General features: G+C 41.3%; 1 protein-coding gene across 1 annotated transcript in view; it reads right to left on the reverse strand.

Annotated features, from left to right (window-relative positions):
* Positions 1–9,667: 9,667 nt before the first annotated feature.
* GRAMD3 (GRAM domain containing 3) overlaps positions 9,668–20,432 on the reverse strand; it is a gene marked incomplete at its 5' end in the record, with an annotated part of 18,138 nt that continues 7,373 nt past the window's right edge. Inside the window, 8 exons of the mRNA XM_010138757.1 lie at positions 9,668–9,709; positions 13,340–13,433; positions 15,215–15,316; positions 15,728–15,815; positions 16,005–16,127; positions 18,412–18,523; positions 19,200–19,280; positions 19,401–19,472. Coding sequence (XP_010137059.1) covers positions 9,668–9,709; positions 13,340–13,433; positions 15,215–15,316; positions 15,728–15,815; positions 16,005–16,127; positions 18,412–18,523; positions 19,200–19,280; positions 19,401–19,472 — 714 coding nt within the window. The remainder of the gene's footprint in view (positions 9,710–13,339; positions 13,434–15,214; positions 15,317–15,727; positions 15,816–16,004; positions 16,128–18,411; positions 18,524–19,199; positions 19,281–19,400; positions 19,473–20,432) is intronic.

Consider the following 20,432-nt stretch of genomic DNA (forward strand, 5'->3'; position numbering starts at 1 on the left):
AGCCCAAACCGGGACAATTTATTAGATAATTTAGGCTGCTAATATTTAATTTTCAATGGGGCAGATTATCCACCGACTTTCTTAATAAGGCTGCCAAAATGCGTTCTAGGTCGATGACAGATACAAGGGCAAATACGTTAGCCAAAACATCAAGACTTCATTTTAGCGCGTATGAGATCTGTGTTTCATTTGCTCAAATTGCACATGCTCATTACTCTGCAATGATGGCAAAATTTTGCAGTACTTACTGTTGGACTTCCCACGACTGTTAATAATTCTATAGTCCTCTGTCATGCTGCTGTAGTTGTTAGCCTGTGTGCAAGCTTATGAAATTTTTGTGTCAAGTTCAACAGAAGGAGGGATGGTTCTGAGGGCTGCCACAGTCCCTGATGGGACCAGTGGGAGATGGGCATCCACTAGAAGCACATTCCCTCATCCAACGGCAGCGGCACATAGCTTTAAGTGGTGTTACCACCAGAAGAAGTAATGGCTAGCACAAGTGGTGAAATAGCTGGAGATTTGAAGTTTTTCCAGTGATGGTACTTCATGGAAGGGTTTTGCCTGGTGGCAATGGGAGCAGAACTGTTCTGCTGCACAGGGCACTTGCGCAGGCAAGAGCCAGGAGAGGGTAGCTGGGGAAATCCTGTGCTGCTCAGACCTTTCTGACTCCAGGCTCCCAGGCACCCTTCTAGGATGCCCGAGGTCATCATACGATAATTTAGTGGCTGAAGCAGCAGAGCTGTTACATACTCACTCCTCTGTGCTTGAGGTGTATTGCAACAAGTTTTCACTTGTTGGAAAAACTGTCAGAGGAAAAAAAAGGAATGCTCTATGATTTAGACATTAACATCTCTGTTTTTCTTATATGATTTGAATACATCTGTTTTTGCAGTATATTATTAGACATTGTAGAAGAAAGGATGGATCAAATCTGCACATTCTGGAAATCAAATTAGCTTAAAGATCTCTCAGTCTGAGGCTAAAAAAAAAGGTAGGTTTCAGAAAGTCAGGAAACAAAGATCTTTTGAAAAGAACACTATAGTACACCGTACAGTTGTTACTGTGTATCTCCAACACAAAAAGAACCACATTTTTGACCAAGTTCAGAAACATAAATGGTAATTAGAGTATTAGCTTAAAGAGCCCATTATAAACATTAAGGCAGACACAGAATTTGATGGCTTTGCTTCTTACGCCAGAGTAAAGCTGATTCATGAGAAAAGTGAATGGGAAAACTAGTAAGCAGAGAAAGCAAGAAGTGGGGGAGATGATTTCTGTTTGGCGTTGGTGCCTGGAGACTAATTTCGCTATTCAGAACAAGAAGGAAAAAGTCCAACAAAGTGTGTCAGCACATAACCTTGCTTTTGTAGGAGAAAAATGGGTACTGCGCTTAGCTTACAGTCCATCTTATCCTCAGGGACTATGACAGACATGCTTCCAACTTTATCATTAAAGGCTGTCACTATTTTTTAAAATTAATCCTCTATTGTCATATATTAAAAGGAGTTTTTATCTGATGGTTACAGCTGAGGAGTGCAACCAGAGTTGTGTGGAAGCCTAAGTTATCACTGCTTATGCATTTGGTCCATCTCACTCGTCCGTGCCCTTGGCTGCTTGGGGAATCATGGAGGTACAGAGCAGGCGTACAGAGAAATTGCCTCAGAATATTCTTGCAGTTTCCAATGTTATTTTACTTTGCATGGAATAAAATTACAGAAAACAATAGAAAGGAAAAGTAGTAATGTCAGCAAAATTCCTAAAATAATGTTTTAGGCATTGCTGAATAGGCTTGTCTTTGATACTGGGCTGTCTTACAGACTCTTCTTCGTATCTCTGGTCGAAAATTAACTATTTTCAGATGGCTTGCTATTTAGCACATCTACTTTTGAGTCTGGGTTACATCTGGTAACACAAGGAGGAAAATGGAGGCAGAGGATGGGCTATAAGCAGAAGGAGGGAGTAACTGATAGCTCTCAATAGCCAGCTCTGCACACCCTCGTTTCTTTAGTCCTAACCCTCTTTCAACTCTAGTGCTTTCATTAGTTCAGCTAGACCCCAAACCACAAATTGGTTCAATGGGAGGAGTTACTGTGATAGTTAAAGTGTGATTTCAGCACCAGAAATGCATGGACTTGGAAGAGACGTGTGGAAGTTGGATTCCCACAATCAAGAAGTTTAAGTCTTTTGGCTCAACTACCATCTCCCTTATAGGCATTACCACTAATCACGGTCTTTAGAAGGCTCACCATTTCCAAATTAGCATATAGATTAGGTTTTTTTCTTTTTAAATGTGTGCTGTTTGTGGCATTACTTAGAACTGTTTTTGGGGAAAAAAATAGGACACCTCCTCACTCCTGCATCATAAGCCAGCATTATTAAGAATTTATCTTTCACATGATTCATCTGTGAGAAAATGGTTCCATGGTTCAGCTGGTACTGGAAACAGTTGTTAGTACAAGCTGATTTTCTTCCCACCTTGCCCCTGCTCCAGAATGCGGCCACGTGTGCATATTGCCATGATAGCAAGCTGCAAGTGCAGGAAGGATTCAGAGCTATGGTTTGCCCTGCATGCCAGGTCCAGCATGTAAGGTTATAAATAAGTTACTCATTACCTTTGCTTCTTGGAAGGAGCCCTTGTCTATCTATCTGTAGATAGTGTGAAGAGCTGGTTTTTAATTTTCTACTTGACAGCACATTGGAATGATTTTCCTTTAATCTCCTGCTAAGCACTGGTAAAATGCCCACTCAGTGGAAAATTACCTTATCAATACCATTAAGTGAGAACAGCAGTTGCAGAGGACTTTTTTGTACAGTCCAAACTACCTGCATTGCCAGATAATAATAAAATCCTGTTATGAAGCTTAATACAGAACATCACACCTCCAGAATAGGATGTAGCTACTACACCATCATGCGTCATGACATGAGCTTGCTGTTTGCTATGTAAAGCCAGGGAAAAGATGTATTTTCAACTTACTTAGAGGTCATAATGAACTTTAAAGCAGTATCTAAATGAACTCAGTACAGAAAATGGCAAGGCAAGAAGGTCACACATACTCAATAAAATACATGGGCAGAGGTTCCACGCACAATGAACAAAAGGAAAAAAAATGGAGGCAGAGAAAGAGCTAACGACTCAGTTCGTGGAGGCTGGCACCTAGTGAGCCTAGTCAGTATGAAATGTATATGGAGGGCAGTAATTTCTAGGACAGACTTTTCAAGGAGCTACTCTCCAAGTTTTCTGTTACAGATGTCTGCTTAGTAATCAGACATTCAACTCAGGGTGGTTACTCATTCCGTCAGCAGTTACACTCTGGGATAGATGTTTGGACCTTTCCAGGAGAGAGAAGATTTTTGGCACAAATACTCCCCATTGTGGGAAAAACCGTAAAGGGGTTCATGGAAAGCATTTGTAACGGCAGTAGGGATAGCTGAAATATTCTTATACTTTCTGTATTAAAAGGTTGGGGAAGGCTTTGCTAATGTAATGTATGATGTGCTGCAGCCTGAGCACTTCTTTGTAAGTTAAGTTATAATAGAGCAGATACCAGGTATGGAAGACAAAAGATTCTCATTATTAGCACAGTACTGCTGGTGTTCTCTCGGAGGGCTTTTCTAATCAGTTCCTTCTTGGGATCATCCCCTTTGAGGATCCTACCAACAGCAGCAGGTGTATACACAGCTCCTAACCAAAGTGCTGTCAAGATGTAGGCCTAGTCACCCAAATAATTCTGTATTTAATCTGAGTAGGCACAGTATCACTGGCCACTTCGAATAGATGGAACCTTGAGGGTCAGTAGAAGTCACCAGGAGGAAAACCACAATATCTAAATAAACAACCAGGTATGTAACAGTGAAATGCCTGTATTTTTGACAGGAATAGTTACAGGCATCAAAACATGGTGTGAAGCTCAGGGAATAAACTCTTATAAGAGCTGCTGATTCAGTGCATACAATGATGTGCTTTGTTTTGTTGTATGCATTTGATTTTTTTGTTAAAATCCAGGAAGGTGACTGATAAACAGGGAATAACTAAAGAGATAATTAAATGAGATTTATTGGCATAGCTTTTGTTGTGGCTGTTCACTGAACAACAGGCTCTCATGAAGCTCTACACGTATAAAATTTTATTATACTGATTCTATAATGCAAGAAAGCAAAAATCCCCATCCCTTTTTTAGAGTCTCATTACATGCAGCCATGTTCAACAGAGAGCTCCATAAACCTAAAAGTGTCAAATGACACGAGTCAGTTTTCCTCTTGAGCAAATCTGCATGTCAGACTCGGAGAGTCTCACCAGGCAAACAGAAAGCAGGTGCTGGCAAAATCCTTTCAAGAGACATTATTCCTCTGCTGTTTACAGAAGCGTACACACAGGCACTGAGCACAAAAGGAACTGTTTGCTCAGTTTAATGGCTTGCTTAGTTTTCTGTCTACATAGCCATCTTTTTCATGATCTTTATTGCATGCTACACCTGCTCTGTCAGTGTAAAATCTCCTATGTTCTTGGGAGTAAAAACTCACTAGCAGCTGCAGCCAAACCAGCTGAGCAACAGCCCGCAAAGGCCTGGGGAACACCAACCTGGAGATCCATTTAGCATTTTTCAGCTGTTAGGTGGAGACTTGGAAATGGAAGTGTAGGTAGCAGGAAGCGGAGGGCATTACTGCACACCTGCATGAAGGTTCAGGTGAAAGCATTATTAAATTCAAATGCACACAGAGACAAAACTATTATTTATTTTTTTCTGCAAACACTATTGGCAGTTACTACCTTTCACGTTCTGCCGAGAAGGGACTTAGTACACTACCTCCCCTTCTTAAGAGTGCTAGCTGCATCCTTCACACCAACAGTAGCATAAACTTGATTGATAGCCCTCAGCCCAAGCCAGTTCAGGCAACTAATTTGGCAGAAAACTAATTCAGTAACGCCTGAATCCAGCCAGCTTCTCCAAACCCACATCATATTTTTTCCCCTCCTTTTTGTTATCTGTGAAAATGCACAAGAAAATAAAAACTGGAAATACGGAAGCAGGGAGAAATGGAAATAATGAGAACTCTTACTCTCAACAGCAGCCTAAAGATAGATGGATTCCAAAACATCAGAAAATCTTGCCTATAATATAGTTCCATGTTTCCCCCCCTTCCTCCACACCTCCCCCCACCCTCCCCACTCCCAGTGACTATTAGCTATTTGGTATGTTCATACCACTGAGGTGGAGAGAAACACTTTAAATTAGTCTTGCCAGGCCAGAAGTAAGAAGCTTGGATGAGTGGACTCTCTGCTAGATAAAAAACTGGCTGGGTGGCTGGGCCCAGAGAGTGGTGGTGGAGTCAAATCCAGCTGGCGGCCGGTCACCAGTGATGTCCCTCAGGACTCAGTATTAGGGTCTGTTCTTTTTAACATCTTTATCAATGATCTGGACGAGGGGATCAAGTGCATCCTCAGTAAGTTTGCAGATGGCACCAAGTTAGCAGGAGTGTTGGTCTGCTTGAGGGTACAGAGGCACTACAGAGGAATATGGAAAGGCTGGATTGATGGGCCAAGGCCATCTCTACAAGTTTCAAAAGGCCAAGTGGCAGGTCCCTAAGTTTGCGGAGGACACCAAGTTGTGTGGGTGGGTGGGTGTGTTGATCTGCCTGAAGGTCGGGAGGCTCTACGGAGGGAGCTGGACAGGCTGGATTGATGGGCAGAGGCCAACTGTGTGTAATACAATAAAGCCAAGTGCTGAATCTTGCACTTGGGACACAACAACCCCCTGCAGCGCTACAGGCTTGTGGAAGAGTGGCTGGAAAACTGCCCAGCGGAAAAGGACCTGATTGGTGTTGGTCGACAGCCAGCTGAGTATGAGCCAGCAGTGTGCCCAAACAGCCAAGAAGCCCAATGGCATCCTGGCTTGTATCAGCAATAGTGTGGCCAACAGGAGGAGGGAAGGGATTGTCCCCCTGGACTTGGCACAGGTGAGGCCACACCTTGAATACTGTGTCCAGTTTTGGGTCCCTCAATCCAAGAAGGATGTTGAAGTGCTGGAGTGTGTCCAGAGAAGGGCAACAAAGCTGGTGAAGGAGAGCAAGTCTTATGAGGAGCGGCTGAGGGAACTGGGGTTGTTTAGCCTGGAGAAAAGGAGGCTGAGGGGACACCTTATTGCCCTCTACAACTACCTAAAAGGAGGTTGTAGAGAGGTGGGGGTCGGTCTCTTCTCCCATATAACAAGTGACAGGACAAGAGGAAGCGGCCTTAAATTGCACGAGGGTAGATCTAGGTTAGGTATCAGGAAGAACTTCTTTACAGAAAGGGTTGTGAAGCATTGGAATGGGCTGCCCAGGAAGGTGGTGGAGTCCCCATCCCTGGAGGTGTTTAAAAGCCGTGTAGATGTGGTGCTGAGGGACGTGGTGTAGAGGCCCTGGCAGTGTGGGGTGAACAGTTGGACTCAACCTTAAAGATCTCTTCCAACCAGATGATTCTATGGTTCTGTATGGTTCTTGTATGGTTCTGCTGGACATCAGCAGAATATACATGAAAAAGTCAGGTCTTGTCTACAGCTCCTACCCACAATCACCAGTGTCTTGGGAGTTTCCTCAAAAGTCAGTTTCTGAAGAAGAAAATCAAGCAGCTGTTTCATTTTTCAGGTTTTTCTCCCTCAGAATAATTACTTGCATGAAATGAGGAAGGTTGGGCTAAGACTGAAGAAAATATAATCAGGTCACTAACTACAACCAGAGAAGACATTAGTGATGTTCCCCTGTTGCCTTCCATACACCTGCAGTTTCGAAGTGTCTTGCCAGAACCTGGTATGACCAGTAGGTCCTCCATGGTTGGTGGAATCCAGTTGTTTTTCCAGCCTCTATAGTGTGACGGACAACAGACAGACAAAACTAGAAAAACAAAACCAAGAAAAGCGAGGTTGGCTTTTCAAATCAGATTTCTAGGCAGCCTATGAGCAAATTACATCCAAGTGATCATTAACAATGTGTATTAAATTTGGTGTAGACTCCTGACTTCACTGAAGTTGCATGTCTTTCCCACCTATTTCTGAAAACTAGCACTTCAGCTGCGCCAAACAGTAAAACCCCTCCTTGTGCCCTTTGTTTGCACCACCTGCCACAGATGCTGGGAGATGAAGCCCCCTTACTCTGCCCAACTCCCACCCTTGCAGGAAGCAGCCTTTCCTTGTTCATCACCGCTGTTGGTACTTCCCTCCCCAGCAGGATTGGTGTAAACTCCTCCTCTTCGGTCCAAGGTTGAATCACAAGTTTGAAACCACTCTGCTTACGCTTGCAGACTTTGCCCCGACAGGGTCTTGTGTGCGCTGCCTCCCAGTTTGGAAGTACCGCAGTGCTACACACTGCTAAGCTTCTGAACAGGATGACATCCTCTGCCCCGCTCTGGGAAAAGGAGGTACCATCTGAAGAGGAGTGGCCACACTGAAATGAGTCAGTGAGCTGGTGTGACAAACCGGTGACAAACACCAAGTACCAACTCTTTCTTCAGAGTGTAATTTTCTTTGCCTCCTTTTGACAGACGCGGTTACGTGTGTCCAGACTTGCCTCCCCTGACATGCTGCTGCAGTGGGCTAAAGGGCACACATCCATTTCTCATTACTCATTCACTCCAGTAATTATTTTGTTTGCTTATGGCTAATGGGATAGCGTGCCTGCCTCGCATAAGGCACATGCCAAATACTATCTCTTCCCTTGTTTTCCTATAGCAAAGCACATTCTTGCTGATGTAATGGAGTAACAGACTAACTCAGTTCAGCTGCTGGATATAATCAAGTTTCCTTGAAGTTCCTTTGATAAAGGTGACTTGTGCCATCAATTTTTAAACTATAAACAGAACTACAGACTTCTGTTACTTACACAAAATTAAAGGGAGAGAAGTAGATAAGAAGGGAAAGGATAAGGTCGGAGTCCAAAACACTGCATAAGCTATGTTAACTGTGGAAGAAGTGAGCAGGGAGAAGAATAGAAAAAGAACAAAAAAATAACTTATTTCAAAAATTTTTTGTTAAACTCAGTATTCCAGTAATCTCATGATAGCCAAGGAAAGAGAGAGAGTGGCTGCAATAGGGAGAACAGTCAGATCTCACAGATTTCTGACAGACCACTCTTAGAAGGAACCTTCAGCCAGGCAGGCTACATTAGAGAGCACACAGGGCTCTCTAAGGTGCCTGCCACTTTACAGTTACTCATCCAACATCCTTCAAGGAGGAATCACTTCAGAAAACTATTACAATTTCCTCGAAGTTCTGAAGGACAAATTTGTTCCTACTGTTCTGTTACTGCAATCTGGGAAGACCTTGAGTACAGCTGGGTAAGAGGAAGCACATCAGCAGCAGGATGCGATTCTTAAGCCTTTGTGTTGGATACTGGGTTTTCCACCAACTTTATACCACGAGGTATGAGCCTCATGAACACAAGCATCAAGTTTGACTGAAACTGATGGATGGAATTGATTTTGAACAAATTACATTACTGAGTCACTTGTTTTTAAAAAGTTTATTTTAACAAAGTAGGTACATTTCACAGAAATGGTTATAAAATGCATAGCATACTATAAACAATACTGTTACTTTACAGATACTAGTTACTATTATCCTAATATTGCTTTTTAAAAACTAACCAACCTGCTCAGTGAATCAGAAAGCTAAAAACCTGCAGTTATCCCATCTTAGGCACTGTGAAAAAACCAGTATGTTATAAGAAAGCAGGTATCCACTTTTTCACTCTACTGATTGTATTGCTGCATCATTAATTTGCCAGTTCCCATTATGTGCAAGTATTTGGTCCCTGGAGTCACATACCAAGACCAGACCTGAATCAGCTGGAAACCCCATGCAACTCCAAGAAAAGCTGACTGAGGGTTTTCATGCTGATTACGTTAGAGGACAAAAAAACTAGCAGTTTTTCCAAGTTGTGCAGTTTTTTCCAAGTTATGTCACTCCCATACTGCTATTCATAAGCAACTTGATGGTAAATTGGCCAGTCCATGCATATTCCAAGCTTGACTTCAATGAAAATTGAATGCCCAGTAGTAACAGACCTTATCCTCAGTGGTGATGCAATGCCACAGAAAGTGGAATTGAGTGTTTTTTCAGCATCTGAGCAGTGAGAACACCTCAGACATTCAGAACTTCACATAAACAACTCCAGAGGTGTCCGTTTTCTGGTCTTTGGGATGTCAGGGCAGAAAGAAGTAAAAATGAAGAGCACAGAACCAATCCACAACCATATCTGAGACAGATAGCAGCCACATACACAACACTTCAGCACGAGTCATGACTGAGATTCTTCCCATTTACACTTCTATGACAACAGGCAGAAAGCAAATCCTGAGGTAAAAGGAGTTGCTCCAGGCTTGCACTGGTGTAAGCAAGTCTACAATCAAGCAAACTATAAAATCCAATGTTCACACACAATAGAGAAGGAAAAATCCCCATATTTTCAAAACTTATTGATACATGTATGAAAACATGTATGTTTCAAAACATAGATATATATGCTCGAGAGTAAACTGACTTTCTGCATTATGACATGAGCTTTACGCAGTAGTTTAAGCTTAGCTTGGACTGAAAATAAAGAAGCTTGAGCTCTGGCCAGCAGAGCTCCTTTGGAACTGTTTGAAAAGAAAGAAGAATGAGGTCTGAAGCAATCCAAGAACACTGATGTTTCATTCACCATCTTCAAGTAGCTTTTGTAAGTTGTTCTGTATCTTAGAAAAAGAGAGAAAAATAATTGGAAGGCAAGAAGAGTTACATTGGATTTGGGAAAAAAATCAAGACATACTCTTTGATATACTCTGAGTACATGTTAATCCTGTCACAACTATTCATATAAATGGTATTCATGTGAAATGTTTCCTGCACTAGAGTAAAACGAAGTATCTGTGTATGATCAGCCAGCAGCACACCTAGGTGCCATATTACATGTCTCTCCCCTGCAATTTCCTCCTACAGATTCTCTCCTTCATTCCGATGAGAATGTAAGATAGGAAAAAAGTAGTGCTAGAAAGACAGGGACAAGAAACCCAATTATTTTGAACTTGATCAAATCCCAACATAAAGCCTTAGACTTCAAAGTCTCAGCTCTTAAGTTTAAGTGAATAATTCAAACAGTTTTGTAACAGCTTCAGCTACACAGCTGGCTATGACAAGTGCTCAGCAAAATAAAGTCTTCCAAATGTAAGCACGTCCCATTTGCCAGATTTAGTGTAGTGATTGTGGGTTATCTCCCCTTAGTACCACTGACGGCAATGCCAGCCAGTCACATCCTCAAGAATGATTTGCGCAGACCTACTTTGCGCAGCCTGTTTAGCCTCCTTTCATCTCCTTGCCCTTAAAAGCAGAGAGGGCAATATAGTGGGCCATGTCCCCTGGCACAAGTGTTCTCCGTATCTTAGCAACTAGCAGTCACCGGCTACAGATGGTTTAGTTACAGCTACTTTTAGGCTTTAATGTGAGAAGACATTGCACTTCCTGTTCAACGATACCACTTCTTAATCCCACCTCATGATTTCTAGCCCAGGTGCACACCTTTTTCAAGAGGGGCATTTCTAGGCAAAAGAGCAAGAGGCACCTGATTTTATAACAGTCTAGTGCATGCACAGGAATATCCTTTTAACAAACTACATTAGAGTAAAGGAGTGAGTAACATTAGGCCATGTTTTCCCTTCCCCAATTCAACGCTTTGTCCTCTGATAGGCAGGGTGCGTTTTTACAACTTGTTATTAAACACACTTAAATGCCAAAGCAAAATTCTGCTAAGCCATGGGAATTCCTTGGCTCCAAGTATTAAATAAAGCTTGTAAAAATCACAAGGTCACACTAGAAAAGCCATTGCAAAAAATACTCTTGCATTGAAAATTTTTTAACTGGAGAGTAATTTTTAGTTGTTAACCTAGATAATTTCTGTGCTCCAGTTTACAATGCTGAGGGCGCACTGAAAGCAAGTTGCACTGTCACTCTTACGGTACTTCTGCTGCTGAAGACAGTCACTAGCACTTTTCACTAAAGGCATATGAAACAATTAAGCAGTAACTGCAGTAACTTTGCTCAGAGAACCTAAAGCTATTAGATTTCTACCAGTTCTGCACTACAAGAGCAGGGTCAAACATCCTGCTCCAACCACTGCTCTTCTGGATTAGAGAGCACTGGGATGTGGCAATATGCAGCTCCCGGCAGTGCTCATTTCATTTGTATGCACAGCAGATTATTTATCTTGAGTATTTGGCAAATACAAGGTAAGACTTTAAGGGCCTGATCCTGTAGACACTAACTGAAAAAAAGCACATGACTTGAGACTCTAATTCAGGACAGAGGGTCACTTCTCTGGGAATAGCTGAATGATCCAACCATGCAGCTGCCTTTTACTGTCTCCAAGCAGAGACTATATAAGGGAGTGGGAAAGTGCCTAGCCCTGCTACAAAGGGCTGGCTGGCTGGCTTCCCACTGACATGGAGTGAGGTCTCCCACGAACCACCTTGCCAGCCTGTCCCAGACAGCTGTAAAGCACTAATCTCATAAATGACCAAATATGGCTAAAGATTGTATCCAGTAATCATCTAGTAAGCACTCTTGGTTGTATTCATATTGTTAGCATCCAGAGCATGTTATGCTTGCCATTACTCTAGACTTCCACAGCCAAAGCGGTGGAGAGAGTCCTCTTTTCGGCATTCTTTGTAAAACCTATGTCACACAGGTAAACAGAGATACTATATAATCCTAGCTTTATGCTATTTGAGAAACGTGGTTTGGGAAAAGAATGTGTTGAAATACCTTAACATGCACTCAGTTCTAGAAACTGAGGTGAAAATATCCCACATGACTTAAGAGCACAGGAATTCAAGCAACTTTTGCTTCTGCTCCACCAATACTTGTTTCCTACACCTACACTGGGTTTCCTACAGCGGTACTGGGTGCTATTGTCAAAGTTTGGGGTCAGGGGCAGGACAGAGGACTGCAGGGGCAGCTGCTCTGTTATCAGGCCAGGGGCTGCCCATGCTGGACACAGCTGTTCCAGCAGTCTTCAACGGATGCACCACAGGGCACAGCCAAGATGGTGGTGAAGCCTCTGGAAAAGTGTATTTAAGAAAATACTTTTGTTTTGGGAAAACCACCAAACAGAGAGGAAGAGAGTAAGAGAGTGAGAAACAGCAAAAACACAGAACAGCAAGTCTCAGAAGGAGATAGAGGAGGGGAAGGAGGTGGTCTATGACAGAGAAGATGTCCATGCTGCAGCCCATGGAGAATGCATGCCAGAGCAGGTGGTTGTTTCCTGAAAAACTGGAGCCCTTGGAGAAGTTCATGCGCAGGAGGGGGAAAATGGGGAAGAAAGGAGCAGCAGAGAGAGAATTGTAACGATAGACTATGACACCCTCACCAGCCCCAATTTGGGAGCAGGGAGTGGGGTCAGAAGTTGGGACAAAGGACTGAAGTTGAGCTGGGCTAAGACGGGGGGGAGGAAGGGGGGTGTTCTATCATTCATCCTTGTTTCTCACCACCCAAATCTATTTTAACAGGCATTATATTAAACTGATCTTCCCTGTGTCGAGTCTGTTTTGCCTGTGATGGTAACTGGTAACCAACCTTCCTACCTTTATCTTGACACACGAGCTTTCTCAACCTGTTTCCCCCCACCCCCCGCCCCGCCCTGCTAGGAAGGGGGAGTAAGAGAGTGGCTGGGTGGGCATCTGACTGCTGGCCAAGGTTAGCCCACCACAATACCAAAAGTCGAAATAAGGTCTGCACACTCATTCTTGTTTTGCATTGGTTTCCAATTTAAGTCAGCGAATGCATTTAGTTTTGCAGTTAAGGAATGGTAAAAAGTAAAGGTCAGGTACAGAGAATTACACAACTGGTTCATTTGTGTTACTAAAGTGAAACAGGCAGATTCCAGCCACTTCATATGAAGAGGCTAACTATATATAAAACTCCGTATCATCTTTCTTAAGCAAAAAAACCCAAACAAAAAACCAAACAAAAGCCCCCGAAAGAAAAGTTGATTAAATAGTAATAAAGGTTAAGTTTGGTACCTTTAACCTTGATGGACAAAAGAAAAATTGAGATCATGACATGCAATAATTACCCCTGAAGTATCCAGTTTATTAGTATTCCTAGTTGTAAGCCTCAGCTTAACTCAAAATATTTACATTTACCAGTGCTTGTACTTGGGCTAATTTGTAGTCCAGAATATAGTCCTTTGTCTAGGAAAACATGCCAGCTTCTGGTATGAAGTCTAGGGGTAACTTGGCACATTTCAGATAACTTTCCAAACAACTTCCCAAAGAAATTAAGCATGAACCTTACTAGTGTATCAGCATTTTCATTATATCATAGGAAGTTACCTTTTCCAATTTTATAAGATTAGCAGTTAACTCATCACAAAGGGCATCAGCATTAATTTGCAGATGAGATCCCAAACCTTGGTGCACTGGACGTCTGTGAAACAGAGTGAAGAAGTGAAAAAGAAGAAAACAGAATTGAAGGATACAAGTTGATGGGAATACTGTAGTTGTTTACAGAAACAAAGGCCCAAGTCATTTCTGCACTCTTGACTACATTTTCTATGTGGTATCACTCTCCAGAAGTTTGGATGGAAAACTTCTCAGCTATTTCCACTGGAAATAAGTTGAAAAGTTGCATAAATTCCATGTCCTGTGACTTGGAGGAAATAAAAAAGCCCAACCCCTTGATGCTGTAGACGTGCACATTAGATGATCCTCTATCTTGTACTGTCTAGGATCAGAGCAACAGAACATGGGACTTTCTTGTGTAAGAGTGCTTCAGAGGAGGGATGTAGCGTCCTGCTAATGAAAACATGCCAAAAGACGGAAAATGGCTTTTGACACTGCCTACTAGAAGTACATTTATCTCTCTTCTTGCATTATTGATAAAGCAAAAATGCAAGCCTGTTTAAGATAAAGAACCATTTCCTTCCTATTTCTTTTTTACCAAGAACCTACCTCTGTCTTCTGACACATGCATACAAGTCCTGCTGCTTTCTACAGAAGACAGTTGGGAGTAGTTGGATCCTAAGCAGCACAGTCATTGTTCAGTATGACCACAACTGCATTGTCAGAGTGACCTGTTTGTCACAGATGGGCCATCAAAGAAAGTTGAGTTAAGAAGCAAACTTACTCAAGAGCTTTTAACAGGTCTGAAACACTTCCACCCACCCTAAGTACAGCTGCCTTGAATTTTATTTTCCTCCTCAGTTTTTCAGGTGGTGCTTCTCCAGCTGTAAGCATTCTCACTCATGCTGCATGTAGCTGCAGGTTTTGCACTGAGATTTACAAATTACTTTTGAGCCATTTTTGAAGCAGCTCAGGAGAGTATCAGTCATAAGAAGGGGAGATGAGTTAACGCAAAATGTAATGCTGAATAAACTGCTTTGCATTCCTAGCAGTATACAGTTAACTGACTAAGAGTGGAGTAGGACGTAGATACAACTTATAGTGGCATGCTGCTGTGGTGTACGCCCCTGCAGCTGCCTCTCCACTTGATGTTTTTGTATTTCCTGTCCATGCAACATGGAGATTTAAATTAAAAAAAAAAAAATTGCATGGGCAGATGACATCCACAGCTCTATTTACAGAACGGAACTACCTATGGAACTATGGCCCCTTTCCCCCTATCCTATTCAAACATACACAGCGCTTTCCCTTGGTGTGTTTGGATTTTTATTTTCCTTTTGGTTTTGTGGTATGGGGTTGTTTGGGGGTTTTTTTTGGTGGGGTTTTTTTTGCGGTTTTTTTTTTTTTTGAAGTAAGTCAAGAGACCGATTTCTAACAGGAACAGAGGCAGCCCGAAGCTTTAGGAAACATTATACAAGCAAGTCAGATGTATTCGCCTGAAGATAATGAAGGACATTCTGTCACCTTAGGCTAATCAAATGACATTAAGACTGAAAATGGAAATTATACCTTTTCCACAGAATCATTGATCTGGAAAGGAACTGCTCGTTTCAGCAGTGTACACTGAATTTACACACAGCTATCTGAAACGTTGTCAAGGCAGCAGTACACCATGATACCACATTTGCACTAAAAGTCTTAAACAGAAAGCTGTGAGATGAGGCTACTGTACATACACGACCTACAGGACACTAAAGTATCAGAAGGGCACTACAGTATCACAGTGGATTCTGAAGAAAAATAGATGAGCATGACAGATACTGGAAAAAGATTTTAAAACTCAAAAATTTTACAAGCGTATCTTACTCCTTAATGCGTGAGTCAAAGGATGTGATGGAAATAAGACGCTCCTCCAGGACACTGATTTTGTATCTCATGTAGAAGGTAGAAAATATTAATACACATACGCTGTAAGAGAGACAAATAAGGTACATCAGTTAATGGAAACTTTAGAGTTACCTTGCAAATGTAATGTTTAAACTAATTTAAGTCATTACTTGTAAATGCCAAATAATAATGGTATCAGTCGTAGAAACACCTCAGGAATACTCACCAGTAGCATTCACAGTTATGAAAATCTCAGCCTTGAGTATGGCTTTGCTAAGTGACATGAAAATGAACTTGCGAGTAGTTAAACTCTTTTAACATTTCCTGAACCAAAAGACCTTTTGCTGTTAAGTCAGCCTGCCTCAGCATTTCTATTTCTGAAAAGTATAAAGGCCACAATTCCAAATAATTTCCTTTTTTCAAGTGAAGTTTAGATTATATCAATGTAAACATAAGAAATTTTGACAGCCTTGGTATTAGTTGCTAACTTACAGAACTGCATAGAATACAAGCACGTGGTTCAGAGATAAGAGCGTCTGGGACTTCACTTTGTGGAAGAACCTGAAGGATTCAGAATGGCCTGTGAGGAAAAGAAACAAGAAAAGAAACAATGCAGACCATGACATATAAACGGTGTTTTGAAGCATGCAACCGATAATATAAACAGAGGGATAAACAAGAAAGGTATCTTCCAAATTATGTGAACAGACATAACTATGCAAACTTATCTCAGCTAACTCCGGCTGAAGATCTGCCCATGACTCCTTACCATTTCGAGGACTGTTTCGGGCTTTTCCGTCAGGTCCACGTTTACCATGTACATCTGAACGGACAGACTTTCCCTCAGTCTTGGAAACTTTCAAGTGTGTCTGTGTCTCAACAACATGATAATCTATCAAAAGTAAGATTTTTAATAAAGCTGAAATATGAAATCAGAGAAAGCTGTTGGTAGATTATGTTAATCAAGGAGTAGGTGAAGAGGACGATTTTAAAAGGTGCGTTTCTGGACTTCGATAGAAAGCAGCAGTTGGTTTAGTAGTCTTCAAACCTTTTCCATAGTAATTCCACATCATCTCCAAATATGAAGAAGCACCTGGACTGGAAGACGACGATGTATGTTGCCTTTACCAGATCCTTTGAAAGATGGAAACCTGTGCAAACTTTGGAAGTTATCACTGAATTTCCAGTCAGAAGATGATACTGACAGAAAAGTTGTCTTTCAAAACAACTGAATATGCTAGAGTAATGATTCCAAAGTCCTTTAATAGCAACAGCAAATGAAGATACTGCATTTTTATTTTAAAAAAGAGATCATAGCTCCTTTTCCTGACTCTTTTTTTTAAATGCAGACAATGTCTTGAAAGAGATGGGACAGAAAATCCAGTCACACTCAGTTTTCTACATGCTTTACTTGCACACCCTGGACTGCTCTAATGATGTACAAGAAACAGAATCACAAGCGACAGATGGGCTTCATGCCACCCCTCAAATTCTTTTTCTTAGGGTCATGTTTTAACTGGATAGATATTGAGTTTTTTACTTGTGGAAAAAGAAAATGGAAAGGTTTGAAGTAGTTACGAGGGGTAAGAAAGTAAGACAGCAAGTTAAATCATTATTCAGAAGAATTCATGTGGCAAATGATGACACCATGATTTAGTTACTGCTTCACAAACACCACCAAACAATTAAAAATACACACAGAGTAAATACTGAAGACCAATGAAGGCAAATAGCCCCAAATCATACCACTAAACGAAAGACACATAGTAAAAGAGAAGAGTTAATTAAAACTAATGTGACGGAACACTGCTATAAGAAATGATAGTGTTTAATTTAAAAGTAATGGTAAAACTTTCTTATTATATAAATTCTTGTACAGCCAAGATGGAACCTAGAGTAATAACAGCATAACAACACATTAATATATTAATATACATTAATTGTGCAGCAGACTAACACCCTAGGTTTTGCTAATAACATTCAGCATCTGCTACATAAAATAAGTTCTGCAGTACTTATGAGCTTATATGCAGAGAGTTTCTACACAGCAGTCCTTCTAATTTAGTAAAGAAACTGAGTGCAGGAGATTACAAACAGCACTGTTAAGAAAGAACAACTTTACACAGGATTTTCAAATGTCTTAATAACTGCAAAGAATAAAATGAAAGTTAAAAAACAAATACTCAAAAAACCATCAAAAATACCTTTTTTGATGACCAAAAGCCACCAAGGTACAGAACAATATTTGTACAGATTAGAATAAGTTACCCTGTGACTCAAACTATTTCAGAATAGAGGAATTTCTTTGGTTTTCTTTTTTTATCAAAGGAAGAACTTCTCTGTTCTGGTTTTGTCTGGGGTAGGTTAATTTTCTGCCAGAGTAGCTGGTGAAGTGCTGTGGTTTGGATTTAGTGTGAGAATAATGCTGGCAACACACTGATGTTTTAGTCATTGCTCCCAAGTGAAGGATTTCTCAGTGTCCCGAGCTCTGCCAGCGAGCAGGTGCACAAGAAGCTGGGAGGGAGCATGACCAGGACAGCTGACCCGAACTAACTCAAGGGATAGTCCATACTACAGGATGTTATGCTCAGTACATAAACCGGGGGGACTTGACCAGGAGGGGCAGGTGGCTGCTCAGACATCAGTCAGCAGGTGGTGTGCGACTGCACTGTGCATCACTCGTCTTTTCTTGGTTTTATTTATCTCTCTTTCTGCTACTTTCATTTTCACTGCTATCACTATATTTTAGTTATTAAGCTATTCTTATATCGACCATGAGTTTTACTTTTTTTTTCCAATTCTTCTTCCCCATCCCACTGAGGGGACAGGAGTGAGCAAGTGATTGTGTGGTGCTTACTTGCTGGCTGGGGTTAAGCCACGACAATCTCCTATAATGTATCCCTGCTAGTATAACTGATGGAGAGCAGCAAGTACATGGAGAAGCTACTTGAAGCATCAGTGATAACTCAGATCCACTGCTGATCATTGCCTGAGTCCGGATTGCAAAGGGATATAACAATGGAAATGCAGCTATTGTGGCTTTGAGGAAGACCTTCAAAACCATATAATTGTCCAGGATTGTGGAGAATGTAGATTCCACATGAGAAGGGGATTAAAGAAGAAAAACTGAGAGCTAAACCATTCTAATTTTCTTGGGCCCCCACAGTCTCGGTCACCTTGGAAACATTCCAGCTCTGGTGTCTGTGAGCCTGTGCTGCTGGACTCCTCCATCTCTTCTCTCCGCTGCTGCACTATTCCATCCAAATCAGAATAATCTTCATTGAAATCCTGATGGGGAAAAAGAGTCACAAGAAAGCTCAGCCCTGTTCTAAATCTAAACAACCTTTTTTCCTCTGATCTCTCTCTAGAAACTGAACCCACAATTACAGATTTAAAACTGTTTAACCAGGAACAATCTCAGATGTCAAGATGCTGAGATTATGTAAGCAAAATAAACCCCATATAATCATTAGAATTCAAGCTGCAACCCTTGCCTTCATTTAAATGAAAAGATTAAGTCTGCATGCAAAAGAAAGTCTGTTAAGTTAGACAAACTGGAAAGTCCAGGATGTGCATTACTCGAATTAGACTCTGGTCATCACACATGGCTACACAGTTTCAACTGCTCACAGAGGAAGGTTTCAACTGGAACACTTCAAAAACTGTTTGTTGAAGAAGTAACTTTAAGCCAGTACAGAATGCTGTGAAACCTGACTGCTAAAGAGAGATAAGTAGAGCATACAGATGTTGGAATATATCCAGAGTGTATGCATGTAAATATACTGCACGTGATCAGATCACGTTACACCTGTGCTAATCATTCCACCGCTTCCTAATGTTAAAAACTCAAGGAAATTTTAGAACACGTCATGATTTCCTTCAGTTTCTCTTCTTCAGAGACTGTACATAGTACTGACAATAAAAGGTGCCATGCAACAAAAGAACTAGCATTTAAGCCGTTTACCAAGGGCAGAGTTGTAGGACGATCAGCCCTGAAGCTGTTTTCTGCAGAAGAGGGATTTGGACTGTTGCCCATACTTGTATCCTGAAAAAAAGAGAAGTGTTAACGAGGAACACACTCAGAAACTACCTAGCATTTGGAAGCAGAGAAGTAGTAGTGATGAACACAAAGCTACGTACCACTGTCACTCTCACTGGTACTTACTTCAAGATGTCTACAGATAGATTTTAAAAGCTTGTAGGTGGTATCTCTGGAGAGTAAGGAGACAAACATGTACTGAAAAACAAAAGTTCCCAAACTGTTTGAGAAAAGGCATACAGTACAAGCTTCCTTTCACACAGATAAAACTGATAGGTAGTTTTGCTGATCAAGTAACTATTAAGAACTTTTGTATAGCAGGAAAAACCTCCACTCGTCCTAAGCTTATGACCTGAGGTTAATCACAAGGAAAACAGAACAGGAACGTAAAAGCAGGAACCAGAACATAGTCAAGATCTGCCTTTTTTTTTTCTTTTTGAAAAAGACTTTGCATACTATTTTTTGTCTACCCCTTTAAAGAAAAACAAAACCAAAACCAGAACTGTTTTTTGTACAGTCACCTAAATCCACAAAATACTCATGCTATGGAAATGGGCTGGTTCTAAAGCTGCTCTTAGGATAATCACATTTTTTACTTATTGATGCAATTACTATTCCCGATTATCACTATAAGCAACTGTACTTTGTGCATCTAAGGTGTTGCTGGTCAGGTAAGAGACCTAAGTAAATGAAAGAAAATTGTCAGAGCTGCGAACAAGGCAGGTAACCTTCTGTGCATGCACCTCCTGACCCAGCTGTTTCAGTTCCTCCAGTGCTACTACACAACTGTCTGGAGGAATGGGGAATGAAAGACTACAGAAAGCAGGTGGCAAACAGAGATTCCATTTCTTATTTTCTCACCAAGTTCTGCATAGATTTTTTTTACTGTAGATCCAAAGAAAGAGTTAGTAGATCCAAAGACAGGGAGTTAGTCAGAGAAGAAAACCTTGCTTGTCACAAGAGAGGAGGCAGAAGAAGCTAGAATCATCCCTTAAGAAACCAGATCCTTCAGGGTTCCCAGTCTAAATGACCACACACAATCAATTCCTGCCAGAGGGAGAAAGGAGAAAGGAGAAAGGAGAAAGGAGAAAGGAGAAAGGAGAAAGGAGAAAGGAGAAAGGAGAAAGGAGAAAGGAGAAAGGAGAAAGGAGAAAGGAG

The sequence above is a fragment of the Buceros rhinoceros genome, unplaced genomic scaffold (genome assembly GCF_000710305.1).
Source record: "Buceros rhinoceros silvestris isolate BGI_N320 unplaced genomic scaffold, ASM71030v1 scaffold2226, whole genome shotgun sequence".
NCBI classification, from domain to species: domain Eukaryota; kingdom Metazoa; phylum Chordata; class Aves; order Bucerotiformes; family Bucerotidae; genus Buceros; species Buceros rhinoceros.